The following is a 23218-nucleotide window of genomic DNA, read 5'->3' on the forward strand; positions in this document are numbered from 1 at the left end:
TTTTTAACTTAATTTTTTTTCCAATTAAACTAATTATAATATTTGTTTAATATATGCTATTGTGATAGCAAAGAGTCATAGCTATGATTTCAGTTGACACTTTTGTTTGATAATCGTTTTTGACCATTTTGGCATAATTTTCACACCTACTTCAATATTTTTTTTCTCCCTTACTATTTATGCTACGATGCTGAAACTTGGACCAAATGAAACACTTTTCATATAGACCTTGTCAAAAAAGTTTGATTGAAATCGAACGAGTTTTCATTTATTGCATTTTTGGAACCAAACTCCCCCTTAACTCAGAATTTCGCTCAAATGCCTCCTTCAGCCCCTGCAGACGTCTGGCATCAGGTACCTGCATAAAAATGTCGTTAACATACCTGCAGTATATGGCAGATATGTTGACGACATTTTATTTGCCAATTTTATTCCCCTTTTTCTCTGGAATTTGGCAGTGGCTCTTAGACCTTGTACTTGTAGGTTCGTTGGAATTGTATCCACCACGATGGCTTGTACATGACGGACATAGCTGCCTAAATGTACTAATGGTTGCATCACCTGGTAGACTTGTAGTCTTATATCAGGAAACACAATATATTTAATGTCACCTGGGTTATAGGCTTTAATTGTAGATCATCTGCCACGTGTCATTTGAACACATAGAACATGTGTCATATGGTGACACATGTTGCAATATTTCTGGACTTTGTCGATAGGACAAAGTTTAATGTCGCACTTTGCAATGCTGTACAGTAGTAGGAATGTTATCTTCCACTTTGGGAAGATAACATTCTCAAGGAGATGTAACTGAGTCTTACAGGTGTTGGTGTTGCGTTTCCTGAAACACCTCGTGCAATTTTGCAACTCTGAGTCGCTTGACACGCGCATCATGATGAAGATAATTGGTGCAGTGGTATATTGTATGGTCTTCTTGGCAAAACAACCATGTCCCCCTACCTACAGCAGCATTTGGAGTCACCGTCTTCGGTGGCACAGTAACTGTAGGCTTGGAGGGTCCCAATGCATATGTACCCACATTGCCATGGTTCCACTTCGGTGTGGAAGCAGTGTTTAGATTTCGTAGGAGTACTTATTGTACTCTATGGTTTACTATTATTTGTTTCTGAAGGTTTACCTGGTGGTTTTAATTTGTCATGTGAATGTAGGTGATGAATTACTGAATGTAAACTCTCAGATATTTCAGTTAAGGATAAAATACTTTTATTGTAATGAGCTCTCATTTGTCTCAGTATGTCAGTAAGTATTTTTCTCGTGGACGACTATTTTCAATACCCACTCAGCATCGGTTGTATTGGCTGTTAGGCTGAGTGCATTGATTATGGATTCTACCTCCAGCCTAAATATTTAGAGTGAATCAGCTGTAGCCTCTGGGGAGGGTAAATGCAACAACTCATGAACTAAGTGTGAAGTTTTTACTTCTGATTCAGCATAATTATCCTTGTGGAGTTGTACCGCGAGGTCATAGCCGTCGCTACTTAACCTTAGATGGGATAGTACTGATATAGCTTCACCTGATAATTGTCCTTGAAGATAATTGTCCTTGTTTGCTACTCTGTGGTAAGGATGGTTTTGAGTCAACAAGGTCTACAAATTTGTTTCAAAATTAGTCTCAATCTTCCTCGTCTGTTCCTGAGAAAGGTAGTAAATTAATTGGAGGGAGTCGAGCTTCAGCTTGACTTGGATAAAACGAAACTGTTGAAGTTGCCTTGTCCTGATAAATTATTATGATGAAAGGATCCAACCTAGATTGAGTATCATCCTCATATAGAGCTAGATCAGCATAATATACTCTAATTTTTAAATGGTTAATTTGGTGTTGGCAAGTTCAACTAGATACTTTTCTATCTGGCATTTCACTTGCTCAAATTTACTTGTTTCTACTTTAAAGCATATTTCCACTTGCATATGATCAACTGGACATTGCTGAGACAAATCATTGCATTTATTAATATATCTTGTTAAGTGACCCTTAAGTCCTATTTGACTCTGTTTTAATTTCGTTTCTGGAGTAGCCATGCTGGCTGTTTGATTAGATTTTGTAGGGCCTATAATATTGGCTTTAATATAACTAGGATACCTGCTCATAAATTCTGTGCAAGTACTGATGGTATTAGCCTAGGGTTAACATGTCAGTCACTAGGCTAAAATCCTACCTCTTGTAGAAGTTGGCATATAAAATGTTTAATTGAATATATACATACAAATGATTTGAGTGGTAATCAGTTTCACTATAGGAATTTCCCAAGGTTAGCTCTTCATAATCACCATCAGGTAAATAGCATCACCTTTTAACACTCAAAGGTTAAATATAGTATAAGATAATGTGATACAAAGTAATTAAGTGTATATGTACAACACAACTCGTGTTGTGAATGATCCTACCGTATTTAGGATCTGCACAATTGTTTAAATGGTTGCTAGGCTGGACAATATTTAGTTCAACACTAGACAAGTAATATCCTACCCCTATATAAGGGTTGTCACATAAATTTAAATATATTATTGGGCAGTAAAGGCAAAGTGTAATATTTGATTTGGTTTTTATAATTTTATATTAAATGATTCTCTTATTCAGAGAAATATATGTATAATTATGTATTCGTAACCTCTCATCATCGTCTGGTATTTAATTGGAATTTATTAATATGTTAGTGACTCTGACACGAAATTAACCTACACATTTATTGGATAAACTTACATGAAGGTACAGCCACGATTTGTCTAGATTTAATTTGTGTATCAAATTCCGTGGAAACAAAACACCACCTTTTTCTGTGGACAAAATCTACGAAAATGACGCATTAATTTTAATGATGTGCAGTTATGCTATATACCGTATTTATTTGGATTATTTATTTAACTCCCTAATTACCTGCATTAATGCTTGGAGCAATAACAGTATAATTTTCAGAAACACTATGCGTGCACTGAGAATTGATGAGGTAGGTTACTGATAAATTAGCAGCATGTTTCTACTGCTAATAATTTGTTAAATTATTTATGCACTAGTTCTTATTTGTTTGGATCATAATTAAGCTGGCCAAAACATGCGGGAAAAACTGACGTGTGAGATTTTATGATTTATTTTAATTACAAGTATTATTTTTTTTAATTATTTATTATAAATTAATAAATTTATTGTTATTTCATTTATTTTAATAGTGGAATGTAAGATTCTAAAGTGGACTGTATGATATTAAATTTTCCCATAAGAAGCTTTCTACACAAGTTGGGGGGCTTAATTACATAGCCTACCAATCTAAATTAATCGATTGGTATATTTTTTTTTACTAAAGGTTAATCTACAACGGTTAGTAAGGAAAAAACAGCTTAGCTGTTATGATGAATGTGGCCTGCTCAACCACACATGAACACCAATGATCACGCAAGCTGATTCTCCTCGTGGGTCAGGCTATATTATTATCACAGGATCATGTGTTGTATCAGGTAGTGCTGCTAATTCCTTCAGGTTATCGCAGTACCTGCCGGATGAATACACCATAAACAATGCAAAAACATCGTAATAACAGATATGACATGACACTGATTATGGTTAAATTAATATGAGAAGCTTAACAATTGTTGAGTGTTTGCCTGCCTCATAACGGAGTTGATATTAACTAATACTCTCATTCGTGCTAATATAGAAAATTAGTTCAAAACGGAAACAAGTTACGCCCCATAATTGGTGAGATTGAGTCCTCACAGGAAGTTGACTTAATTCACAATGGCGCACCCCTTCCCTCTAGCATCAAGTGACGCCTCGAGATAATTGGTTCTAATTCTGTCCTTTTATGGACAAAGGGAGGGGGACCTTAGTTTTATTGTTAATTTTATTTGATCATGTCACAAGGAATCATTTTTTATGATTTTTAATCCCTTGACTGGTGTTTTAAATAATTGATTAATATTTAATTGTGAATATTCTGGTGACATGGCAATTATATCCTCATTTTCTCAGGGAAAATTCCACAATTTTAATTTTCTTTGAATAATTAAATAAAATATTTTGTGTTGATTTGTTAGTACAAAATCATCAGCAATATTAACTGCATATTGTATTGAAAGTTGGTAAATGGTGTCAATATGTCCGACACGTAGTGCCTAACGCAGACTGATGCTATCCCCTTCTGTCTCATAATGTTGTCCTGTAGCTGGGTCGTTGACAGAGCAACATTCTCTGACACTGGCTGGTGTGTGACTGGTGCTCTCCTCTCTACTTACATTATGTCTTGTGTTTTGCTGGTAGAAGGACTTGGAGTAGCCTTAGTAGCAGCTTTCACCTGTGCCTGCTGTACAGGTCTATTGCCTCTTGTTATGATATCAACGCTTTCTATGGAGTGAGGTGTGGTGATATCGACGCCATCTATGGACCTGCACTCCAACACTAAGGCATTAAGTGAGACGAAGGCAACGCCATCTGATGGCGGAGGTGTGGCGTCTGTGAAACTCTGTGTTTCACCTGGGACGGACAACTGTGCACTAACACCCACATTGCATACACTTGGAGTAATAGTGGATCTCAAATTATTAATTATTATTATTATTAAACTGTACCTATCAGAGGTACAGTTTTACATCCTGCAACACTCTGAAAAACTACAGACTTCCCAGTATCTCTCTTTGCAACATTAGAAAGTATACTGACAGAAATCAAGGTTCGGGAAGCACCAGTATCACGAAGAAGAACCACTGGCTTCCATTTCCCATTAAAACACAAAACTTCACCTGAAGACATATATGTAGAATACTGTTTCACCCAATTGGGGTTTAAAGTTACATGTTCATTAGTTAATTTATTCTGCACACCTCTACAATAAATGAGACCAGTTGGTCGTAACTCAGGGTGCAGAATAGAACATGAAGTAATCAAATGGCCTTTTCTCTTACAATGAATACAGTACCTTACAGTGGACACACCTGTGGAACCAACTGTAGGTTTAGAATTAACATTACTAATATTTAATATTCCTGACAATGAAGTAGCTGGATTAGGTTTTGTAAGAGTTCATGGGAGTAACTGGAGCACTAGTACTGGATTGGTTCTGATAAGGAGTTCTGTGAGCGTTATATTTTACTTTACGGTTAAACTTAGGTGATTGGGCTTTAAAATGTGCCTTAGTTAACAACTCATGCTCATCAGCGAGCTTAGACAGCTCATAAATGTCTGTTACATTTTTCTGTTCTGCTATAAAAGTAGACAATTTATCTATGAGACATGACAACACTTCTTCTGTTATAAGAAGGTTCTTAAGAGCATCATACTCATTTATTGAAAATGATTTAAGCCATCTGTTACAGTAGTTTGTCCCCCCTCCCCGCTCAGCTCGTTGTTGCCGTGAGGGGGGCTTAGTGGGCGGCTGCTGGAGTGTGATGCTCCTTGGGACAGTCCTCTGTCCTTTTCTAGCCTTGTGCTCCTGCTGCCGTCCTCTCCAATTATGCTGAGCACCTTTTCCTTTTCCTTCTGTTTCGTTTCTCTCCCCCCCTCTTCTCCTATCTGCTTGCCGTTTCCTGCCGACCTTTTGCTTGTTCTGGTTCTTTCCTTGGACTTCTTCTATTTTGACGCCCGGGTGCTTGAGGAGGCATACTCTTGCACCCGTATTACTGTAGTACCCGACGTCAAGAGCGAGGGGAACCTTTTATTGTCAATCCCCCTTTCGTCACTGAACCCGATCTCGATGGACTGTTGGTTCTTAAGGTAGCGTTTGTGGGGCGTATACTCACGACGCACCCCTAGGAGGCCCTGGCATGATCGGCGATAGTTTCTTGTTGGGTGTCCATGCCTCTAATTGTGGCTCCATGGTGGGTGTGGGGGCACATTCGTGAATGAATATTCCTTTTCGTAATGATGATAACCCCTGTTTCGACTGTTTCTGCTTTACCTTCTCAGGCTCGTGGGGCAACCCGTTCTCGCAAATTTAATAAGCCAATATTGACTTATTAATTTATATATGTGCATAGGTGACATACTTAACATAATAGTTTCCCTTGAAAAGCTTCATAGAAAACACTGACCTTACCTAACCTACTTAGTATGTTAAAATAAGTATCTTATTGCTTCGTAATTACAATTATTACCTAACCTATACCTATAATAGGTTAAGTAACAATTGTAATTACGAAGCTATAAGATGCTTATTTTAACATACTAAGTAGGTTAGGTAAGGTCGGTGTTTTCTATGAAGCTTTTCAAGGGAAACTATTATGTTTAGTATGTCACCTATGCATGCAACTAATAAGTCAATATTGACTTATTAAATTTGCGAGAACGGGTTGCGTGGGGTGGGCGACCAAGCCCCCGAGTCGGTCCGTGTTGGAAGACCGGGCTCTGTAGCCTCCACTGCATTGGGCCCCGACCTTGCTCCTCCTTTGGCCTCTCTGACTCCTTCCCCTGGCTCCCCTCCCTCCTCTGTGGTTGGGTCGAGCCCCAAGCCCCCAGTGGTGACTACCTCGTCCCCTGGCGCGGCTCCTTCTCTAGTTGTAACTACTGCGGCTTTTAACCCCTCTCTCTCTGGGAGTTCTCACCGCCGTCCTCGTCACGGCCGCCCTCGCTCGATTCCTTCCAGTTCTGCTACCTATCAAGCCTTGTTTGGTCCCGCTTCGTGAGCCAAATATTTTGATCTCCTCCCTCTTGATTCTGCGCCTCCTGACGATTTCTCCCTCCATCGACATCACGTTGATTCCGTGGATGCCTCCATTACTTTCAACCTCACTATTCTCCGTACACGTGTCGTTGCTGCTCCTTCTCAGGATGCTGCTTCCCGCTTGGCTGCCTTATCCTTCCTTGGCGAGACCCCTGTTCAGGTCTCGAAGAATGCTCAGTTGAATGCCAGTGTTGGCACTATTCTGCTCCCGCCCCATGTTGCGACCGGTGTTCGGGACCTGCGCGACTGCCACGACGATATTCGACATATCCTTGCTGCCCAAGGCCATTCTATTCTCCAGGTGGACACGTTTACTCGTCCCCCTCGTGGTAGTCGCCGTCAACCCCTGCGGATTGTGAAGATTACCTTTGATGGTAGGACCCTTCCACCCTCGGTCATTCTTGCTGGTGCCAGGTGCTCTGTCCAGGATTACATTCCTTCTCCTCGGCTCTGTAACAAGTGCTGGAGGTTTGGGCATGGTGCCCTCCGCTGCTCCGGGACTGTCTCTCTCTGTCCTTTGTGTGGTGGCGAAGGTCACTCTAAGTCGGAGTGCACTTCTCCCCAGGCTCGTTGCCTCAACTGCGGTGAGGCCCATCCTACCTTCTCCCGTGCGTGTGTCCATTACAAGCTTGAGGCAGGCGTCCTCAACTTGAAGCACCGGGAGCGTTTATCTTTTCCTGATGTGAGACACCAGGTTCGCCGGCTCCCGCCTTATGCTAATATCTCTTATGCTCGCGTGTTGCGCTCTTCCACTCCTCGTCCTTCCCACCTTCCTCAGACTCACAACCGTTTCTGGGCCTTGGACCCTGATACGCCCACTGCTCCCTCCTCTGTTCCTTTGGGTTCTCTCCCGAAGGATCCACCTCCTGTGTCGGAAAATCCGACACCATTTAATAATATCATACAGACAGATGATAATTGCTGTGTTGTATAAACAAGTTACCCATAGAAAATGTAAATTGTAGTGGAATTTCCGTCTATAGAAAACGGGATATCATTACCACATACTATTATAAATTCACCACCTATTATGGTGGGAATTATTCTTAAACACATTAGTCTTTCGACATTACCATCATAAAACATCTCATATAAATTAACTTAATTATCAGAATTAAAAAAGAGTAAATGTGACCCTTCTATCACAGTCTGAAATCTGGACAATGTAAGCCAGGCGTCAGGGTGAGGGAGGGGTCAGGGATTGTTGTTGTCACCTCCGAGACGCGTGGAGCAAATTCGGCTCCTATCATATCTGGACAATGTCGGCCAGTAGCGTCAGTAGTATGGAGTGTCGCCATTGTTTGTACTGAGACCAGAGGCATGGGAGCAATTCGGCTCCTGTTAATTTTACTTGGACGAAGTGTTATGGAAACCAAAGGTGTACCATCATCAACACGCTGTCAACAAATTCAAGTTAAGTGTTCTGCCGAAACCCATTTATCTTTCATTTATGGCCATTAATGTCAGTAGATATAGGGTGAACCGGTTAGAGCATGAGATCGCCTCATACTAAAGGTAATTAAGCCCAGGTCTATATGGTTCCTTGTACAGTGTTTTCTCTGATATAGCTGTCATATATTAGGATTCTGGCTTTACAGCTAGCGCCCTTTTGACAGGTCAAGTCAAGGAAGCATGCTTTGTGCATCAGTTACCAGGGTGATGGAAGCTACCTCAAAGAGGGAAAATGTGGTGTCTACATCCTGGTTATACCTGGTGGACTAAGGCCTGCTGTACAAATAAGATAAGGAACCTCTTCAATGTATGTAGCCTAATACTGTAGTTTGATTGGCTGCATATATATAAATTCAATTAATATACCCCCCTAATGTGTAGAGGATCGATTTGTGAGATTATGAGATTATTGCAGAAATACAGTCCACTTATCATCATACAAATTGCTATCGAAGTATACAAATTAACGTAAATATAAATTAAATAAATATAAATCTCACAGGTCGGTTCCCACATCCTGGTCCTCTGTCTGGGGTTCCCCTTCTTTCTACCTGGTCTGTCTTGTCTCCTGTGTCTTCTTCCTCGTCTCCCTCCGTTCCTCCTTCCCATCCTTCCCCTCCGTCTCTTGACTCTCCCCGCCGCCTGTCGGTGCGGGCTGAAGTCCATCGCTCTCCAAACGGCCATCATGTGTGCTCTCGTTCAGCTTCTCCTGTTGAGATGCTAGAATCCGTTGCCCAGTACGTGGTTGCTGGGACCCCTGTCTCTTTAAGTCAGAAGCGTAAGCCTGGCTCCTCTCCTTCCTCCTCCCCGGTGGGTAAGAAGGTTTCACTTTCTTCCTCGGCCCCTACTTCTGCCTCTCTCGCTCCTTCCCCTCCCATTTCGGTGGTTGCGCACCCTGTTCCTGCTATGGAGGTTTCTTTAGCCCCCGTTTCCCTCTCGGTTGCTGCCCTTGCTGAGGTGTGCTCCCCTCTTTCCACCCCCCCTCTTCCTGCTGCTGTCCTTGACTGCTCCCCTCGGTTGTCTCCTCCTCTTCCTCCTCTGGACCCCGCCCGCCCACCTCTGGTCTGTTCTCCCGCTTCCTTCCCTCCATCTTTGCTCAGTTTACCCATGCCCCCTAACCCTGACTTTGCTGACCCTGATCCCGACCCTGATATTCTTTAACGTGCTCTGTTGCTCTTTCGCCTTTGTTTCTTCCTTGTTCTCTGTTTTTGTCCTTTCTCTTCTCGTCGTTGTCCATTCTTCAATGGAACGTTCGAGGGTATTATGCCAATTTCCTCGAACTCCAACTTCTGATTTCGCAGTTTTCGCCCCTTTGTGTCTGTTTCCAGGAGCCGATGCTTGGTGCTCGTCCTGGTCGTTTTCGTGGCTATTCCTTTCTTTCCCCCCCCCCCCAGCCATTGCTGGGGCTTCTAATTCTTCTGCTCTCTTGATTCGTGCTGATGTTCCCTTTGTTCCTTTACTTTTTCCTTAGCCTCTCCATTGTTCTGCTGCTCGTAACTTTGTGGGGAAATGGTACACAGTTTGTTCCATTTATCTCCCCCCGAGTGTCCCGCTTTCTCTTCCTGATTTGAACACCTCCTAGACTCCTTGCCGGAGCCTGTGCTCCTGCTGGGTGACTTCAATTGTCGTCATTCTCTTTGCAGTGACGTTCTGACGAATACCCAGGGTCGCCTTCTTGAGCCGTTTCTCCTCTCTTCTTCCCTGTCTCTTCTGAATTCTGGTGAGCCCACTCATTTGGACTCTCGGATTCGCACCCTTTCTTGTCTTGATCTTTCTCTCTGCTCTTCTTCTCTTTACTTAGATTTCACGTGGAAGGTTCTTGATGACCTCCATGGAAGTGATCATTTCCCCATCCTTGTTTCCTTTTTCTCTTTTCGCCCTTCCCTCTCTTTCCCTAGGTGGCAGTTTGCTAAGGTGGACTGGACCCTATTTACCCTCAGTGCTGCTCTTTCTGACCTCTCCCTTCTGCCTCTCTCTCGCGCTCTCCTCCTTTTTCATGACACTGTCTTCAACGCTGCCCTCCGCTCTATTCCTCGCTCTTCCTCTCGGGGTCCACGGAAGTGCGTTCCCTGGTGGAATGCGAACTGTGCTCGGGCTGTCCGCTGTAAGCATGCAGCCTGGAAGAGGCACCGCCATAGGCAGACGACCGATTCTTTTCTTTTCTTTTGGAAAGCGAGTGCGGTGGCCCATAGGGCCATCCGTATGGCTAAACGTGAATGTTGGGCATCTTATGTCTCAACAATTACGTCCGAAACTCCTCTGCCCCAGATCTGGAAGCGTATCCGCAAGATAGCGGGTAAGTTCGTTCCCGATGTTTCACCGGTCCTTCACCTCCATGATACTCTTGTGGCAGACCCGTTGCAGGTCGCTTCCGTACTGGGTTCCCACTTTTCTTCTGTTAGCTCTGGTCTTCATCTTCACCAATCTTTCCTTCTTCGTAAACCTGTCCTTGAGTCTCGTCCTTTAGATTTCTGCACTCGTCTTCAGCTTCCCTATAATGATCCCTTCTCTCTCTCTGAACTTCGTTCTGCCCTGGCCCTCTGCGGTTCTACGGCGGCGGGCCCCGATGGTATTCATTATGAGATGCTTCGCCATCTCCCTCCGTGCACGTCTCAGTATTTACCGAGTCTGTATAATCGAATCGGGGAGTCGTCGTCAGTCCCTGAGGACTGGCTCGATGCCGTTGTCCTCCCTGTTCGCAAACCAGGGTCTCTGGGTACTTCCCCCTAAGGACTTTCGCCCTATTGCCCTCACAAGTTGTGTCTGCAAACTCTTTGAACGTATGGTTAACGTTCGTCTGATGTGGTTCCTGGAACACCATCACCTCCTCTCCCTTTCTCAATTTGGTTTCCGCAAGTGCTGCAGCACGACAGATGTCCTGGTGAACTTGGAGGTTTATATTCGTACTGCTTTTGCTGCGAAGAGCTCCGTTGTTGCCGTCCTTTTTGACCTGGAAAAGGCTTACGATACCACTTGGCGGTATCATATTCTATCTCAACTTCATTCTTTTGGCCTTCGTGGTCATCTCCCTCTCTTTCTCTGCAGCTTCCTCTCTCGTCGTTCCTTTCGGGTCCGTCTTGGTACCGCTCCTTCTGCCTCTTTTCAGCAATACGAAGGTGTGCCCCAGGGTAGCGTTTTGAGCACTACTCTTTTTCTGGTTGCCCTCAATGGTCTTCTTTCCTCTCTTTCTTAAGGTGTCTTCTCCGCTCTTTATGTCGATGACCTTACCCTTCGCTGTCAGGGTGATGATTCGCCTCTCCTTCAGCGCCGGCTTCACCTTGCAATTGATGCCGTGTCATCTTGGGCCACTGATCATGGCTTCAAGTTCTCTACTAAGACTTGTGCCATGACTTTTACGCGGAAACGGGTCGTTCTTCGTCCCTCTTTGTCACTTTATGGTCATCCCCTTGAGTACAAAGATTCCGCGAAGCTTTTGGGGTTAATCCTTGACACTCGTTTGTCTTGGTCTCCCCATATCTCTTACCTCCGTGTTGAGTGCTCTAAGGCCCTTACCCTCCTTCGCATCTTGTCCCATACTTCTTGGGGGGCAGATAGGCTCACTCTCCTTGCTTTAAATTCCTCTCTCGTCCTGTCTAAGCTCGATTATGGTTGCCCTGCTTACTCGTCTTCTTCTCCTTCTAATCTTCGCCGTCTTGATGCTTTGCACCATACTGGGTTGCGCCTCAGTTCTGGTGCCTTTTGTTCGACTCCTGTCCTTTGCTTGTATGTTGACACTGGCTTCCTGTCTCTCCAGGACCGCCGTGATTGCTACTGTCTTCGCTATTTTGCGCGGTCCTTTCAACATTCTTCCTCTCGCCTCTGTCGTGCTTTAACTTTTACCCCTCCTGCGGTTCCTGTTCCTCTTCACCACCTCCCTCTTTCTGTCCGGTTATCTCGCCTACTCTTTCCGTTCATATTTCTAATGTTTCTCCTCGTGTTGTTCCTTCTTTCCCCCATGGAGAGTCCCTCTTCCGCGGTTTAGTACATCCTTGACCCGTATCACTAACGCTTTTACCCCTCCTATGGTTCTAAAGCGCCTTTTCCTTGAGCACTTTTCTTCTCACTCCCGCTCCGTTTCTGTCTTCACCGATGGGTCTAAGTCTGCGGACGGTGTTGGCTACTCTGTTGTTTTTCCTGATCGTACTTATATGTGTCGCTTACCTCCAGAGACTAGCATCTTTACAGCGGAGCTTTATGCTATTCTCTTTGCTCTTCGTCTCCTGCTTTCTCGTTGTCAGTCTTCCTTTGTAGTTATTGTTGACTCTCGTAGTGCCCTCATGGCTCTCGGGTCCTTTAATCCAGTTCATCCAGTAGTTGTCGAGATCCTGCATTGGCTGTTTCTTGTTCACAGTAAATTTAAGTCGGTTGAGTTTTGTTGGGTTCCCAGCCATATTGGTGTGTCTTTCAATGAGCGTGCGGATGCTGCCGCCAAGGAAGCTGTCCGCTCTTGTCCCATCTCTCGTAAAGGTATTCCGTATTCCGACTTTTACCCGGTTATCCATTCCTCCGTCCTTACCCGTTGGCAGGCTTCTTGGTTGTCTGTTACTGGTAACAAACTACGTACTCTTAAATGTTGTGTTTCCTCGTAGCCGTCCTCCTTCCACCGTAACCGGCGGTGGGAAACAGCTCAGGCGAGGTTGCATATTGGCAATACCCGCTTAACCCATGGTCACTTGATGGAGCGCCGCCCTGCTCCTTATTGTCCTAGTTGCATTGTCCCTCTTACGGTCGTGCATGTCGTTCTTGAATGTCCTGACTTCCAGGACGAGCGTGTGTCTTCCTTTCCGACCGCCCCTCGCGGTCACCTGTCCCTCAATAGAATTCTTGGTGACTCGGATACTTTTGATATCGTTTGCCTTATGCGTTTTTGTTCTTGTATTGGCATCCTTGGTGATATTTAGCGCCCCTCTGATTATTTTGCGCATTTGATGGTGCTACATAGCCTTCCCGGTTTGGTGCCTTCTTTTGATAATTACTTACTTACTTACAGTAGTTTGTTTTTAACCTGGTGAAATCTGCAATTGTTTGTTCACTTGCCCTCTTTAAATTCCTAAACTTTTGTCTGTGTGCTTCCGGGTTCAACTGGCAAGCATTTAAGATGCTTTTCTTAACAAACTCGCAATCAAAACTATTTTCATCAGGCAAGGATGCAAAAACCTTCCGACCTCTCCATTTTAATTGACTTTGCATGATTGCAACCCAATGATCCAATGGCCAGTTCATACTGACTGAATTTTAGAGAAATGTGAAAAGAAAACCTCAGGGTCCTCCTCATTGAACTAGGGTAATTCTATGTACTTATTTACTCTAATTGGATTACTATCATTACTATTAGGAACATTGTTAGTATTACCATGCCCAGCTGCCAATCGCTGTGTTTCAATTCTGTTGTAAGCCTCAGCCATTTGTTTTTGAATTTCTAACTGCCTAATTTGTAATCCTGCTTGTTGCTTCTAGCTGTAAATGGGCTTTAAGTCTATGATTTTGTGCCTCATTTTCTAGCTGTTGCTGCCTAGCCTTAGCCTCAATTTCTAACTGTAGTTGGCTAGCCTTAGCTTCAATTTCTAACCGTCGAGCATCAAGCTCTCTCTGTTAAGCTTCAGCCTCTAATATTTTCTGTTGGTTTTGAGCTTCAATCTCTAATATTTTCTTTTGCTTTTCAAATCCACATTCTTTCTCTCGAGCCTCAAGCTTAGCATATGCTTCTTGCGCTTCCAACTTAAGACGCCTTAAAGCAATGTGCTCACTAGTCTCCTCTCGTACTTCATCCAGAAATTCTTCTCCAAACTCACCATTTTCTACTAAATGGGTCACTATTACTCTCAGAATTTGTGCCTTATTCATTTTATTGTTGGCTGTTAATTCTAATCTATTTGCCATATTTATTAAGGCAGACTTTTTTAGGCTTTTAATTCCCTCAAAGTCTGGATTAGCCAACAACGACTCAACTTGATCCTCCATTGTTAACTAACACTTGGCACTTAACTAACTAAAAATAATTAAACAGAATGGCACGGAACTACACACTTCACTTTAAATTGACACGACACTGAAAATTTGCTTGGCCTCACTGCACAAACAAAAATTAGGATGACTTACCTCCAAAATTGTGAAGCGTAGGTTACTAGTTACACAGGACGACTCTGGCATGGTATACTGCAAAGTTTCTTAAAACACACTTGTTCCTATGAAGGCAAGGTTAGATTAGCAAAGATTTTAAATATGTGGGAAACAACATCCCCGGACCTAGGCCCTCAAAATATGTTACGTACTGCTACGCATAGCTCATTACACTACAGGGGTTAGTAAGCGCTCGTTCTAGGGGTATTCAAATGACCCCTGTCTCTTAATGTCCATCCAGAATGTCACATCACTACGTACATACTTAATAAGCAGAAAATTTCAATAGGGATGCAAATATCACACAGGTAAATAAAAGGTTTATATAAAATAATTATATATATATAAACCAAGGTTATTATTCCTTCAAGTATATCAGTAATCAGATGGCATTCATAATATCTATAATCTAATAATATAGTCTCACCAGAATAATTGTATTACTAAAACACAGAAATACACAAGAACAGACACTTATCAGACCAGTTGACCCGACGCTCGTCTCCCAGTTACTGACTAAAGTGGCGTCAGGACGCCCCACATTTCGCTCCCTCACAACATAACGAATGGTAAATTTATATAAAACTAATTTGCTTAATAAGCAGCAATACTGTGCAAAAACAAACATTAAAATAACTTAATTAAGAATGATTAAATTTATATGAATAAACAGAGGTAATGTAGTTTATAATAAACAATTATTTATGGAAAATAATAAAGAGGAAACTGCTGGCAATTACACAATACAAGCTTCCTGTACTCTAGCAGAAAGCGTACTCGAATATCACAGGTCTAATACCTGACTAGTAAGCCCCGCTTCTGTCCCCACTTGTGTTGCCAACTCACACGACACATTATACATACATACATATATATATTAGTATATTTTAGTACCAGTCTTTCTTGTAAACATATGTTATTAAATATGACCGAAAAAGTAAGATTAATAATTCTAACACGAATTTCCTCAATATTTCCTATGTTTCTTTTCACTGTCGATGGTAATTGAAAAATCAATTCTCCAAAATTCATTTTTATTTCTAGTCTGACGCGACACTTTAACGCATTTCGTAATAACTTATTACATTTTCAAAGACTTTAGTTTACACATACACAACTATAACCTGCAAACACTAAACAGAGTTTTACTATGTTATCATTTAAACAACTTTTATCTTATATACACGCATTTGGGTGAGGTGATATGTTACAACAGTTTTGAATGAGGTGAACAAAACTTCCAACACAAGACAGAACACGGTGCATTGGGTGTAAATTGGATAAATTAAAAGGAAGAATGGAAATAACTGCAAAGGGCCTATTGGCCCATATTTCTTGGTGCTTATATATTGTTGCAGAGTTTTGAAGTGGGTAGAATATAGTTATGCATTAATTGGCTGTTGATTGCTGGTGTTGACTCCTTGATGTGTAGTGCCTCGCAGATGTCAAGCCACCTACTATCGCTGTATCTATCTATGATTTCTGTGTTGTTTGTTAAGACTTCTCTGGTGATGGTCTGGTTGTGGGAAGAGATTATATGTTCCTTAATGGAGCCCTGTTGCTTATGCATCGTTAATTGCCTGGAAAGAGATGTTGTCTTGCCAATATACTGAGTTCTTTGAGGCTTACAGTCCCCAAGTAGGCATTTGAAGGCATAGACGTCATTGGTCTCTTTTATAGCGTTCTGCTTTGTGTCTGGAGAGTTTCTCATGAGTAGGTTGGCCGTTTTTTTGGTTTTAGAGTAAATCGTCAATTGTATCTTCCGATTTTTGTCTGTATGGATAACGTTCCTATTAACAATATCTTTCAGGGCCCTTACCTCCGTTTTATGAGATATGGAAAAGAATTTCTTGTAAAATAGTCTAATAGGGGGTACAGGTGTTGTGTTAGTTGTCTCTTCAGAGGTTGCATGGCACTTTCACCTTCCTTCTTATGATGTCTTCAACGAAACCATTTGAGAAGCCGTTGTTGACTAGGACCTGCCTTACCATACAGAGTTCTTCATCGACTTGCTTCCATCCTGAGCTGTGGCTGAGAGCACGGTCAACATAAGCGTTAACAACACTCCTTATGGGCAGTCTAGGCAGTCACTGTTGGCATTGAGGCACATTCCTATGTTTCCTTAGTGTAGACTGCAGTGTGGAAACCTCCGCTCCTTTCCATGACTGTTACATCTAGAATGCGAGTATATAAGATAAGTGCTGTTTAAATGATTGCATAGTAAAACTCTGTTTAGTGTTAGCAGGTTATAGTTGTGTGTGTGTGTGTAAACTAAAGTCTTTGAAAATGTAATAAGTTATTATGAAACGCGTTTAATTGTCGCATCAGACAAGAAATAAAAATGAATTTTGGAGAATTGCTTTTTCAATTACCATCGACAGTGAAAAGAAACATAAGAAATATTGAGAAAATTCATGTTAGAATTAATAATCGTACTTTTTCGGTCATATTTAATAACATTGTGACGGGAAAGTGTTGTAGTGTTGATGTTCGGCAGTCCTCCAATGGCAGGTGTCAAAGCCTGGTCACACTTTAAACAAAATATAGACTGCTTGCCTGTTGTCTGTGATAAGTTAGAGGGAGGAACACATAAAACACAAAATATGAACAATGAAACTAATATATTTACTTTAAACATAAATGAAAATAAAGACAAATCTCGGGAAGTTAAATTACAGTTAAATAATAAAGAAAATTCAAAGACAATGTGAAATACAAAATTATAATGTAAAAATGGTGCCGAGAATATCGGCTACGGCTGAAACCTCCCTTCGTATACGAGCTAATGAGCGAGTATGCCAGAGAGAGGTGTCAACCTTAAGAGCACAAGGAATATTCTGAAGTGGATTGCTGGTCAGGCTCAGACGTCGATTCGTGTAGAGGGCACTAAGGTGCTGTGTGCAGATGCACGGCTGGCGAGTCGCCAATCAGGAGCAGGCCAGCTGGTGAAGGGTAGTTAGCTGGTTTGATGACGAGCCGGCGCGTGGAGGGTGTGTGGAGTAGGGGGATCTTGGATACGTTTTGCCTCCTGGTCAAAACGTTTTGTGCTACTGGTGACGTATCTTGAATGTAGCATCTTATACTTGTGTCTTTGGCGTAACTTAAAGTAGGGAAGAACAGGCTCAATCTCTCTTGAAAGAGATTATCATCACAATATGTTTACAAGAAAGACTGCTACTAAAATATACTAATATATATATATGAGTCTGGCCCTAGCTTCGGTGCGGGGCAGACGTGTTGAATCGGCGCTCCAGCTGTTTGGTGTTGTTTGCCCGTTTCGGCCGGTTGGGGGCGGGTGTGTCTGCTCGCCTGTGCTGACGTGGCGTTACGATGGGGGTCCCTCTACCCCCAGTCGTCTGGGCTCAGTCTGTGGGACTAGAGTTCTCTGTGCGGGCTGGTTACCCGGAGATTGCCCTGGCTTGTGAACTGCTCTCTGTCCCTGTGTTTGCGATTTATGGGGTCGAGTTGGTAACGGCCCGTAGGGCCATTGTGAAGTTTGCAGAGGAGGCGGCGTATCGCGATTTTCTCCGGCGATACGAGGGGCGGACACTGCCCCTGCCGGATGGTGCGGGCACTGTCACCCTCTCGGATAGAAGTGGTGCACTTACTTACATCAGTGTGCATGGGGCTCCCTTGGAGTTTCCAGAGGCTCTGCTACGACGGTATTTCGGGCGGTTTGGCGCAGTTGTTAGTGTGAGAGTGAACGTGGTGTCTTCTAGTCCTCTTAAGGGTGTGAGGTCTAACATTCGCACCCTGGGCATGAGACTCCGGGCGGATATTCCGTCCTCTGTGCGCCTTATGGGGTACAACGTTCGGGTGTTTTACGCCCGTCAGCCGCGGACGTGTTATCGTTGTGGTCTTTTGGGCCATCAGGCTGCTGACTGTTCTGCGCCTCCTGTTGCACCAGTGAACCTCTTCAGTGAGGAGGATTTTACGCCCCTTCCTGTGGGGGATGATTCGGTGGGTATGGACGTCTCTTCGGCTGAGGAGGTGCCCTCTGTAGCAGCTGTTGCTCCGCCTGTTGCGCCCCCTGTTGTTGCCGCATCTCTTCCAGAGGTTGGGTCCTCACCTAGTGCTCCGGCTGATGTCCCTGCGCCTCTTCCGCCTGCCGTTTGCTCAGACCCCTCGTCTTCCAGTTCTTCCTCTGCTGTGTCTGTCCCGGTCCCTGCACCCTCGCCGTCTGTTCCGGCTGTGCTGGGAGCTGAGGTGGATCCGGAATTCCCTCCTGTGCCTGGCCTGGTGCCCCGTGTGGTTGAGGAGGCTGCCGTGCTGCGGCGTGCGTCGGTTCGCTCGGTTGGTGCTGCGCGGGTCGCTGAGTCTGCCTCCGGGTCTGATGATGTGCGGCCCGAGCCTAAGCGTTCCCGGCGTTCTTCTGTGTGGGCTGATGTTGGCGAATTCGACGAGTGTCGTCCTTCCGTTGACGGTGGCGTGGCTCCGGATGTGGTGCACACTACGGTGGTGGCGGAGGTACACTTGCCTGAGGATGCCGGTGCCGGCGTTTCGGCCTCCACTTCTGGTCCGGTGTCCGAGGGTCCCGCTTCAGGTGCGTTGCCTGCGTCGGATGGCTCCGGTTCTTCGTGGGCGGTGGTTCCCCCTGCTGTAGTTGGTGGTGAGCGGGGTGGCCTGGTGGTGATGTTGAGAAAGGATGCTCGCTCTGGATGTTCTGTGGCCCCTTCCTCGTTACCCGTTTCCTCGGCAGCGGTCTTGCCGCCTCTTCCGTTTCCTGCAGTCCCTTCCGTGTCTCCTGCGGTATCTGTGGAAGTGCTATCGTCTCAGCGTCCGACACCTGCTCCGATGGCGAAGGCGTGGCAGGCTCGGCGACCCTCATCCGCTTCTCCAGTGTCATCTGCTTCCTCGAAGGGCTTGGTTGGCACTCCCCAGCCTCGTTATGCGACTTGCGTCAGTGACCTTAGGCATTGGCCGATGCCGCCAGATATAGATGTTCCTGAGTTTATGATACCCGCTCGAGCGCGGGGGATCAAAAACCCTACCGACCTTGAAGATCTCGTCTGGGAAGCTTACAAGTCGAAATATCCTTGTGAGCTGTTCCCGGAGAAGTACGTTTCTTCCGATGTTCCTCGCAAGTGATTTCTATGTATTTTGTGTTGCCTGGTTGTGGGGTGTGTATGTGAGTGGGTGGGGTGGGTATTGTTTCCCGGTTCCTGCGTGCTCCGGCTTGTATTGTGGGGTTTTTTGTATGGCTCGTGGGGGGGTGTGCGGTTCCTATGCGTTTGTGTTCGGTTATGGATGTCGTGTGCACTTGTTTGTCATATTGTGTGCCCTTCAGGCTGTTGGCGTGTGCTCTTTGTTATGTTTTGCCTTCCGTTTGTTATGGCGGATCTGTTTTCTTTATTGTTATTGTCCTTATTCTTGTATGTTTCTCGCCTCTCTGTATGTATTTGAGGTGTTAGCAGGCTTGTTTTGTGTACATTTTGTCCTGGGGTTTTCCCTTATGTTTGTATTACACTGTGTTACTAATTGTGTATTGTTTGTATCTGCATTTTTGTTTTGTGGTCAGCCCTTCTGGCTGGTCTTCTATTGATTTGTTCCTTTGTCCTTGTACATATGTGTGCTTTGTACTTTTGTTCTATGTTATATTTGTTCTGTTTTTCTTGTACATTATACGCATGCTTGCATGTAAAAAAAAAAAAAAAAAAAAAAAAAAAAAAATATATATATATGTATGTATGTGTCGTGTGAGTTGGCAACACAAGTGGGGACAGAAGCGGGGCTTACTAGTCAGGTATTAGACCTGTGATATTCGAGTACACTTTCTGCTAGAGTACAGGAAGCTTGTATTGTGTAATTGCCAGCAGTTTCCTCTTCATTATTTTCCATAAATAATTATGTTTATTCTAAACTACATTACCTCTGTTTATTCATATAAATTTAATCATTCTTAATTAAGTTACTTTAATGTTTGTTTTTGCACAGTATTGTTGCTTATTAAGCAAATTAATTTTATATAAATTTACCATTCGTTATGTTGTGAGGGAGCGAAATGTGGGGCGTCCTGACGCCACTTTAGTCAGTAACTGGGAGACGAGCGTCGGGTCAACTGGTGTGATAAGTGTCTGTTCTTGTGTATTTCTGTGTTGTTTTAGTAATACAATTATTCTGGTGAGACTATATTATTAGATTATAGATATTATGAATGCCATCTGATTACTGATATACTTGAAGGAATAATAACCTTGGTTTATATATATATAATTATTTTATATAAACCTTTTATTTACCTGTGTGATATTTGCATCCCTATTGAAATTTTCTGCTTATTAAGTATGTACGTAGTGATGTGACATTCTGGATGGACATTAAGAGACAGGGGTCATTTGAATACCCCTAGAACGAGCGCTTACTAACCCCTGTAGTGTAATGAGCTATGCGTAGCAGTACGTAACATATTTTGAGGGCCTAGGTCCGGGGATGTTGTTTCCCACATATTTACAATCTTTGCTAATCTAACCTTGCCTTCATAGGAACAAGTGTGTTTTAAGAAACTTTGCAGTATACCATGCCAGAGTCGTCCTGTGTAACTAGTAACCTACGCTTCACAATTTTGGAGGTAAGTCATCCTAATTTTTGTTTGTGCAGTGAGGCCAAGCAAATTTTCAGTGTCGTGTCAATTTAAAGTGAAGTGTGTAGTTCCGTGCCATTCTGTTTAATTATTTGTAGTTAGTTAAGTGCCAAGTGTTAGTTAACAATGGAGGATCAAGTTGAGTCGTTGTTGGCTAATCCAGACTTTGAGGGAATTAAAAGCCTAAAAAAGTCTGCCTTAATAAATATGGCAAATAGATTAGAATTAACAGCCAACAATAAAATGAATAAGGCACAAATTCTGAGAGTAATAGTGACCCATTTAGTAGAAAATGGTGAGTTTGGAGAAGAATTTCTGGATGAAGTACGAGAGGAGACTAGTGAGCACATTGCTTTAAGGGGTCTTAAGTTGGAAGCGCAAGAAGCATATGCTAAGCTTGAGGCTCCAGAGAAAGAATGTGGATTTGAAAAGCAACAGAAAATATTAGAGATTGAAGCTCAAAACCAACAGAAAATATTAGAGGCTGAAGCTTAACAGAGAGAGCTTGATGTTCGACGGTTAGAAATTGAATCTAATTGAGGCTAGCCAACTACAGTTAGAAATTAAGGCTAAGGCTAGGCAGCAACAGCTAGAAAATGAGGCACAAAATCATAGACTTAAAGCCCATTTACAGCTAGAAGCAACAAAGAAACAACAAGGAGAAGAACAAACTAGGCAGTTAGAAATTCAAAAACAAATGGCTGAGGCTAACAACAGAACTGAAACACAGCGATTGGCAGCTGGGCATGGTAATACTAGCAATGTTCCTAATATTAATGATAGTAATCTAATTAGAGTAAATAAGTACATAGAATTACCCAAGTTCAATGAGGAGGACCCTGAGGTTTTCTTTTCACATTTCTCTAAAATTGCAGTCAGTATGAACTGGCCAATGGATCAATGGGTTGCAATCATGCAAAGTCAATTAAAATGGAGAGGTCGGAAGGTTTTTGCAAAATTGCCTGATGAAAATAGTTTTGATTACGAGTTTGTTACGAAAAGCATTTTTAATGCTTACCAGTTGAACCCGGAAGCACACAGACAAAAGTTTAGGAATTTAAAGAGGGCAAGTGCACAAACAATTGCAGATTTCACCAGGTTAAAAACAAACTACTGTAACAGATGGCTTAAATCACTTTCAATAAATGAGTATGACGCTCTTAAGAATCTTCTTATAACAGAAGAAGTGTTGTCATGTCTCCCAGATAAATTGTCTACTTTTATAGCAGAACAGAAAAATGTAACAGACATTTATGAGCTGTCTAAGCTCGCTGATGAGCATGAGTTGTTAACTAAGGCACATTTTAAAGCCCAATCACCTAAGTTTAACCGTAAAGTAAATTATAACGCTCACAGAACTCCTTATCAGAACCAATCCAGTACTAGTTCTCCAGTTACTCCCATGAACTCTTACAAAACCTAATCCAGCTACTTCATTGTCAGGAATATTAAATATTAGTAATGTTAATTCTAAACCTACAGTTGGTTCCACAGGTGTGTCCACTGTAAGGTACTGTATTCATTGTAAGAGAAAAGGCCATTTGATTACTTCATGTTCTATTCTGCACCCTGAGTTACGACCAACTGGTCTCATTTATTGTAGAGGTCTGCAGAATAAATTATCAAATGAACATGTCACTGTAAACCCCAATTGGGTAAAACAGTATTCTCCATATATGTCTTCAGGTGAAGTTTTGTGTGTAAATGGGAAATGGAAGGCAGTGGTTCTTCTTCGTGATACTGGTGCTTCCCAAACATTACTTTCTGCTAGTATACTCCCTAATGTTGAAAAGAGAGATACGGTGAAGTCTGCAGTTCTTCAGAGTGTTTCAGGATGTAAAACTGTACCTCTGATAGATGTTAATTTGAGATCCACCATTACTCCAAGTGTGCACTGTGGGTGTTAGTGCACAGTTGCCCATCCCAGGTGTGGATGTTATATTGGGTAATGATGTGGCCATAAATCATGTTATGGGGGAGATTGATCCCAGTTTGTTTAAACAGCCAGGTGCAGACCATGTTTATTATGCCTGTGCTACAATCTGTTGTAGTAGATGGTTTTATCCACTCTACCTGTGCTGATGTCAGTACTATTAATCCAGTTGTCAGTTCTGATGTTACTCAAGTAATTGTTCCAGTAACCAGTACCCCTTCAGAGGAAAAGTGGGATGTGGTTGTTCCAGATTCATGTGTGGCCAACCTAGTTGTTGAGAGTAAGCCTAGTTCTATGACTGCTTTATTCCAATCCAGTTGATGATTTAGGAAAGGATGTCCATGTACCATTGTCTTGCCCGCTCACTACGAACGTTGTGCCAGGAGTTAAGAGAAACTTAAAAGCCGCGACTCTATTGTATTCTAGTCAAGTGAATGGGTTAGGACAAGATGTCGGGTTGGCAGA

The 23218-nt window shown here is 43.0% G+C and overlaps 1 protein-coding gene across 3 annotated transcripts in view; it reads right to left on the reverse strand.

Moving 5' to 3' along the window:
• LOC123752114 (uncharacterized) overlaps window positions 1-23218 on the reverse strand; it is a 197564-nt gene that overhangs the window by 22840 nt on the left and 151506 nt on the right. Inside the window, exon 6 of one of the 3 annotated variants that reach the window (XM_069317006.1) lies at window positions 3480-3506. The exons of the other annotated variants lie outside the window; for them this stretch is intronic. Within the exon in view, the coding sequence (XP_069173107.1) occupies window positions 3495-3506 (12 nt within the window). The 3' untranslated portion in view covers window positions 3480-3494. Of the gene's footprint in view, window positions 1-3479; window positions 3507-23218 lie in introns of those variants that run through there. 3 annotated transcript variants of the gene reach the window in all.

Source organism: Procambarus clarkii, chromosome 86 (assembly GCF_040958095.1).
Source record: "Procambarus clarkii isolate CNS0578487 chromosome 86, FALCON_Pclarkii_2.0, whole genome shotgun sequence".
NCBI lineage: Eukaryota > Metazoa > Arthropoda > Malacostraca > Decapoda > Cambaridae > Procambarus > Procambarus clarkii.